Here is a 7872-nt window from a genome sequence, read left to right on the forward strand (position 1 = left end):
CTGCAGTTTTTAATTTCTTTTAATTTTCGACGGCAAAAGTTACTTATATTAGTATTATTATTATATTATAAAATACAATTTTTACAGTTTCCTTAAGTTGTGATGGTTCACCAAAAGCCTCCTGTACTGTTGAATGTAATAATCTGTTAAGTGAGTAGCGCATGTCTTCAGAAACTTGGTTTTATAAAGAATTGCATTAAAAAAAAGGTGAACATAAAGGGTTTTCTATAGATACGGGTCCATTTTGACAGCTCACTAAAGACAAACCATCGTGGCTAGTATCAGAGTGTTTTTGTGTGTTTTCATAAAAAAAAAGTATTAACCAATTCTTAAAACAATCAAATTTAAGGACTAAACAAAGATGTTGGTGTCAAAACCAAATGAATTCACCTAACAGTTTTGTTGTTGGCTTTCAAATCTATAATTAGACAACATGTCAAAATTACAAATACAACAATGTAACCAAACGGGTTTCGGTGCGTGCTACAATCTTAAAATTCTCATCTTGTAATTGAGTATTTTTAGTGCTTATGTGTTCATCTTTCTGACGTACCAACCTACTGCAAACACAAATCAAGCTTATTCATGTGGCAATGTTAAAAGATCTAGTTTACGACCAACCACCTCGTAATTCTTGACGTAAATTAGATATAAAATAATAATAAAAAAACACTCTTAGCGTCATACCATTTTAAAACAAACAAAACGACCTCCACCCACATCTTCTCCATGGAAACAAACCCGACGACCGAGGAATCCATTGCATGACCATCCATGTTCATTCATTCATTCGTTCTTTATTATATACATTCAAGTACCTTACCTACTATTCGAAACTTCTATACCGGAAAAATGTGTAATTAAATCCCATCATCACATCTCTCCATCTTGTAACCGATCAGATTATTTCTGCGGTCATAATACACAATCGCGGAATCACAGCTCGTGTAACTCAGATTCCAAAGTTAGGAACTGTGTTGTCACCTCACTTAGAGTTTAGTTTAAATTTCCTATTGCAAAAGTTTAGCTTTACCGACGACGACGAAACTACGTAACCGACCACTATACAATCTTCTACTGATACTGACCAAGTCACATTAGTTAGCACCTGAGTCACACAACCAAATCGAAACTAAGGTAACAATAAAACATAGAAAGTTTATGTTTCTTTGTGGTAATTGATACTTTTTTGTACGAATCAGGGGCTTGAGGTTGCTACTACACTTTTTATTCTTTGTTAGTTAAGAAGAACTAAAATGATCATCAATCAACGCCACATGAGCATTTAAGCTCCAAATGTCTAGTTAACAACACCTAGGTTTTCTTATGGTTAGATATGCTTTATTTACAACCCTTCAACCATTAAAACATAAAACATAGGATTGAGTGCACATCAGAAAGTGACCGACGACGCGGCGGTGAGTAACATTAATCTGTGGTTTACTTGATGATAAGTGATGACTACGAGCAACAGGTGTACGTATATGGAAATGTGAGCAATTTGGAAAGTTAACATTAGAATGGACTGGATAACTGCGATATATGTAAACCTTGAATCACTTGATCCGGGATTCATAAGTTTAAATTTCCAACAGATAAGTCCTAGATATTCAAGACTGGTTACCCTACTCTTGAACATGTCAGTTAATTTATTAAAATCGGGGAATTAAAGTGACTTAACAACGATTGTGCAAATAGGCTCCGACTTCTTTAGGCCAGTTTAAACACGGCTCAATAGAAAAAGTTGGGATAACAAGTAGGCCAACCTTGAATAAAGATCAAGCAGATTTAACTAACCCTTGGGAAATTCAAAACATCACTTACTTAAAGGTAAGATTACTTTTGTAGGTCAGTTTAATATTTGCAATCAGAGATTATTGGAGTTGCTGAGTTAAACACAAGTTAACAGGAGTTCAACTTACTTACTTCCATAAGGTGGCGCTACAATCCTGTGTGAACTAGGGCCTCACCCAACAAATGTCTCCATCTAGCTCGGTCCCTAGCTAGATGTCTCCAGTTTCGAGCTCTAAGTTGGGTGAGGTCACTTTCCACTTGTGCGCGCCACCTGATTCGCGGTCTTCCTCTACTGCGCTGTCCTGTGGGTGTGGATTCGAAGACTTTTTTGACCGGAGCATTCCATGCGCTCTACTTTTCTGGCTAAGTCTACGTCGCTGTACAGCCCGTACAGCTCGTCGTTGCATCTTCTGCTACACTCCACTTCGATGCATACGGGACCATAGATCACACGAAGAACTTTTTTCTCAAAACGAACCAAGGTCCTTTCATCCGCTTTTGTCATAGCCCATGCTTCTGCACCGTATAGTAGAACGGGGATGATAAGGGTCTAATACAGCAACACATTGGTCCCTCGAGAGAAGACTTTACCACTTAATTGCTTTCTTAGTCCAAAGAAACAGCTAGGTGCTGTTAATTTTATCTCATTACTCTTCTAGGTTTTTTGTTACAGCTAGGTAAAATAACACTCCTGTTTAAATCTCAGCTTCTTAAATTGATATTTAGAGGTCACGCGTTGTAGTTTTGTATTGTCCCTACAAATTGTATGGATGAATTATGTCTTTTCTGCTTCTTCGATTCAATCTGAATTGATGAAATTTAAACAGGAGTATTGTTTCATTAAGCTCTGACCAAAAACAATGAAGCATCAATATAACCAGTTCACTACTAGGTTATCCGAATTATCTGATAGTTTTTAAGATATTTAAAAATTTTAAAATCTACTTCAGCATTGTGCGTGCTGTTCTCTAACGTTAAGTTAAAAACTTTATAAAAAAGATTAGTGAACAGAGCCAGAGCATATGGAACATTCTCAAAACAAAGAGTGTCCTGAGAGCTCAGAACTAAATATTTATTTTTAAAACAAACCTGAACACTTATGGCTGAAACACAAACACTCTTCAGCTGCGGCTTCGCCTGACGTTTACGAGTGCATGCTATCACAATGGAGCTTCGACCTCATGTTCCGTTTGACAATCGTAAGGAAAAGGACCTAATGTAACGTAATGTGACTCCAAACGGAAGCTTTACTTCAATTATCTGAACATTTGCTTTGTCTGACAGTTCAACAGCTGTAAAAAAAATGTCAACAAACAAAATATTTGCTCTTTGGAGGGATGAACTAATAGAAATGTCATTCAAAGCAACCTCGAAGCAAGGCCACTGTAACGCAGACGAAGCCGAAGCGTGTTTGTGATTTAGCCATTAAGCTGTCAAAAACTTTTGTTCAGCACTTAACTCGGTCTGATAGAATATTCTGTTTGATTTAAGAGCGCCCTCTGAAAAACGTTAGAACACGATCATAACGAGAAAAGCAACAGATTTAAAGCTCCTAAAATTTCGGAGGTAAAACAAACACAATTGTGCTCTATTCGAAAAACGGAAAACGCCCAATAAATAACTCGATGCTTCCTTTAAAACTAATATTGTTTTAAGAATATCTAAAATTTAGTTTTAAAACGGCTAGACAAGAGTTTGTCAACTTAGAAATTATGATAAATTGTTCATAATTTTGTCACATCTACTTTCGTTTTAGTTAGAGTGTAGGAAGGCAGGCCACGGCCATTGTTTATTTATTACTTCTTCGCAAGCTCTGAATTACAATAGAAAGCTCGTGGAAAGCATTACTCAAGGAAATAATTCACTGGTTTACATTACATTATTTGAGAAAAGCACACAACAAATGATAAACAAAAAAAGAGACAAGGATAGCTAGAGAAGAGATTAAATGCACCTGCAAAAAAGTGTTACCAATTTCCTATCACACAAACAGACAATTTCATGTGTCATAAGTGACAGACAAAATTTGACCAATGGTGTATACTTAGCTTAAGTATACAAGATTGGATGATTTTTTGTAATGGCCGAACTGTCAAAAGTCTTCCAATAGCATCCAAATAGGTGACAGTTGCCAATTTTCTATCAAGTGAAAATTGTCCGTTTATATAGTTGGTTAATGTTATTCAAATATGAAACAATTTTCTGGGAGAAAATTGTCTGCCAATAACCGACAATTTCTTGACCTCCAAATAAAAATTGTCTCTTTTCACGGTTCGAAGACTTAAGAACACAAAAAATTGAAAGAAAATTTTCTTGACAGATGACAGATAGTATGAACATTTACTTTAGAAGTGAAAAGAACAATTCTTGCTGACGTTTTCCGTTCAAAAACTTTCTGATAGTTATAAATTGGATGATATTGTTGGCAAGAACATTATCCAGTACCCAATTATTTCACTATCATCCAATTATTTGAAAATAAAAAAAAATTGGTAGCTTATGTGAGTTTAAAGCAGTATTCACATGAGCGCGACCAATGAACGACGAATGAATTACAAAATGTGAGTTTATATACTTACGAGTATATCTTAACAAAACGATAGCAATAAAGATTCTACTTGATTTATGATGCATACTTTTACTTTTCAATATTATATATTAATAAATTTAAGGAAACAATTTTATTCGTCGCAAAAAAAATTGTAGTTGATACGAACTGTCAAACTTTATTCGCGTTCCACATTATCCACACTAGCAACGAATAAAATAATCGCGCCTACTTAACTCTTGTTTTGGTTTCGGTGGTGAATGGTATTTATAAAATCTTTTTCTTGTTTGTTTATTATAAGGACACCAATAACGTTTTTTTTTAACAAATAAAGCTTCAACCGCATTTTCTCAATCGTTTGTTTTCAAACTAAAACACAATAATGATAAACACAAACAAAAAAAGAATTGTCAAAGTCAAACTTCATCGCGACGAATTAAAAACTCTCATGTGAAAGAAATGTCAAAATCGACGAATATTCGTTCATTCGTTGGTCGTTGGTCGTTTTTCGTGCTCATGTGAATAGCGCTTAAAGGATTTCGGGAACACGAGTAATTTTTTGATAGAAAATTGTCAGATTACTGTCCGTGTTAAGTCACTTTTGACAGATACAATTGGGTATTTACATTGTTTATAGAAAATTAGATACAAATTTCATCGAACAAATCTGCCAATAGTGGAAGATCTTCCAATCCTGTATAATTAGCTTTAGAAAGCGCATAAAATTCAACACGTCAACTATCAACCGTTTTTGGTTATAGTTATGGCTATAACTACCTTGAACCTTGACATTTCAAATTCTTTTTTATGACTAAATTATAAATAATTAATCAACTACATACAAGTTAATGAATATTCAAATTTAAAAACAAAACAAAAACTATCCATTACTTTCATATAACTAATATATGGTAATTAACATGAATTTCCCATTTCTCTTTGCAGTTACATTACCCCATCTAACCAGCATCAAATCACAACAACTGGTGGCAATAGCCTAGTCTACCCAACAGCGACAGGCCAAGTGTTTCGCCTTCATCCTGCGTCAGCAACAATTTCCGGTACCGGAATAACACCACACCAATCGAATTTCAATTCCACCAATGGATCGTCGTCATCATCAGCATTATCGTCTGCTGCAACAAATGGCAATGGCAATGGAATCAGCAGCAATGGCAATAGCAACAACAACAACAGCACTGGAAGCAACAGTGGCAGTGGCAGCAACGGCGGCGGAGGTGGTAGTGGTGGAGGATTTTCACAGAAGCTGCGTGTTTTAGCCGCTTCGGCTGGCTTAATGTCTCTCAAGCCACGACAGCCATTGAAACCGGTGATTAAGACACGAGGATCACCGGGACCAGAGTTTCCCAAGAAAGTAACATTCAGTGCGTTTGCAACTGTGCAAGTTGTTTAGAAGACATACACCAACAACAACAACGACTACGAGTATTTTGGTCTTGGTTGTTTTGTTTTTCTATTTCTTTGCAAACAAAAAAAGGCCTTTCGTGGTTTTGTTTTCAAGCGAAATGCCACGCATTGACTTTTAGGATAAGTTTTCTCTTTAAGAAATAACTTCACGTCATGTGTTATTATTTTGACCTGCGGGTTAGCAGCATTCCCAAAAAAAAAAACAAGAAAATGTAAATTAAATTAAATAATATAACATATAAATGCCAATTGCCCGGAAGCAATTAAATGCCATTGCTGAAGGAGTTTCACCCATCAGCTCCCTCAACCCAAACCTAACCAAGTCCAAACTTAGACTAGAAAAACTTACAATTATTTTTTGGTTGCTTTGAAACAAATTACAAAGAAAAGCATACAAAAAAGACATACATATAAAGCTCGAAGACTTGCTTTCTATATTCGAAGCAAAATATAAAAAGTAAATTGTCGTTAAACCAACATGGCCATAGTGGCCATTTTTAACAGGAAGCTTATCATGATGTCCGTCTGTCCTTTAATGAAATAGGATGACATAAAAATCGTATACGAACGAATGTTGTATTTTTATACTTTTTGCGAAAATAAAAATTATTACATTGGAATCAAAGTTTCAAACCAAATTTTGACAACTCAATTTGACAGTTCTTACAAGTGATCAATCACTGTTCTGGATTCAATATTTAAATGCAACAAGTCTCCCAAAATAGTTTATTTTAAAACCTTTTAGAGAATTCTCGTTTGTCTAACTCTAACTCTTTCTTCAATTATGCTGATAGAAACAATACATGCATTTTTACATTTGACATTACTTGCTTTGAGAACGCACGAATTTTCTGTGCCAAGCTAAAATTCCTGTAATGAAACTTTTTCAAACTGTTTGAGTTTATTCTGATCCCAAATAAAAAGTGTCAATCAATCAAAATTCATGATCAGGTAAATAAATCTTTTGAAGTGTCACTTTTGACGTTTCTAACGAATTTTAATTGAACTGTCATTATTACGGAGATCTATTTCACAATTAATTTTATCTCATGTTCTGATTTGATAAATACTGTTTGACATTTATTTATAACATATGGAGAAACAATCTCGAAACCCAAACCAATTTCTGTCAGGTATAAAGAAAATGATTTGTTTATTGAAGTAAGAACTTTGACATAAAAACTGGGGATGTTTGATTTCTCATAAAAAGTGCAAATAATAAAAAATATCCACACAATAAACGTCAGGAAAATTCGATTTTTATTTTATTAGACCACAAACTTTTTTGCGTTGTATGACATTTTGAATAAGTTCTACAAATTTAAAAAGCATAATGAAAGTTTGACATCTATCAACTTGTATATGTCACTTTCGTAATTTTCTTTTGCTACACGAAATTATGGAAAATTATAAATATTTTTAAAAAAATATATTGTTTGCTTGTATAGTCATTAGATTATAGTTTTTGTTTTCTGTTTAATTGGAAAAATATATGTCTTATATTTTTGTCTCCAAAATTTTCTTTAAAAAAAAACATACCTAGTAAAAGTCTGCCTTATTTTAGTCGCTAAATATAATTGATTAAACTTATAATTAAAAAATTATAAAATACTATGTTTTACTCTTTTAATTTTGTTTTTGTTTTTAGTTTTGTTAATATTTGTTTTTTTATTTTGTTTTACATAATTTTATTTTATCTTTTATTCTATGTAAATAGCCAAACTATATGAAAATAAGGACAAGCAAATCAAATGCGGAAAAAGTTGAATATTAAATATTATATGTATATTTAAAAAAATGTATATTCATTTTTAACCGACATAATATGCCACTGTGCAATAAATATTATCAAACTACACAAATAAATAAAATATACATTTATTTTAAACTATTAAATACAAATTTTAAAGTGTTTTTGTTTTTATTTTTTGATACGCTGAAAACGTCAAACTTAAAGTCCTTTTGTTTCAAATTGAATCACTAAAGGAAAGCAGATCCATGTCATGTAAACTAAATTACATAGGGTTCGAAAGAAATGTTTTGACATCATAAACCGTTGCATTTAAACTCGAAATCATGTTTAGATTGTTCATGTTTTTAAA

At 33.3% G+C, this 7872-nt stretch overlaps 1 protein-coding gene across 1 annotated transcript in view; it reads left to right on the plus strand.

The window, feature by feature from the left end:
- LOC129938963 (uncharacterized protein DDB_G0271670) overlaps window positions 1–7670 on the plus strand; it is a 132116-nt gene extending 124446 nt beyond the window's left edge. The window contains exon 2 of the mRNA XM_056046807.1: window positions 5288–7670. Coding sequence (XP_055902782.1) covers window positions 5288–5756 — 469 coding nt within the window. The 3' untranslated portion in view covers window positions 5757–7670. The remainder of the gene's footprint in view (window positions 1–5287) is intronic.
- Window positions 7671–7872: the final 202 nt, after the last annotated feature.

The sequence above is a fragment of the Eupeodes corollae genome, chromosome 1 (assembly GCF_945859685.1).
Source record: "Eupeodes corollae chromosome 1, idEupCoro1.1, whole genome shotgun sequence".
In the NCBI taxonomy this organism is placed as follows: Eukaryota; Metazoa; Arthropoda; class Insecta; order Diptera; family Syrphidae; genus Eupeodes; species Eupeodes corollae.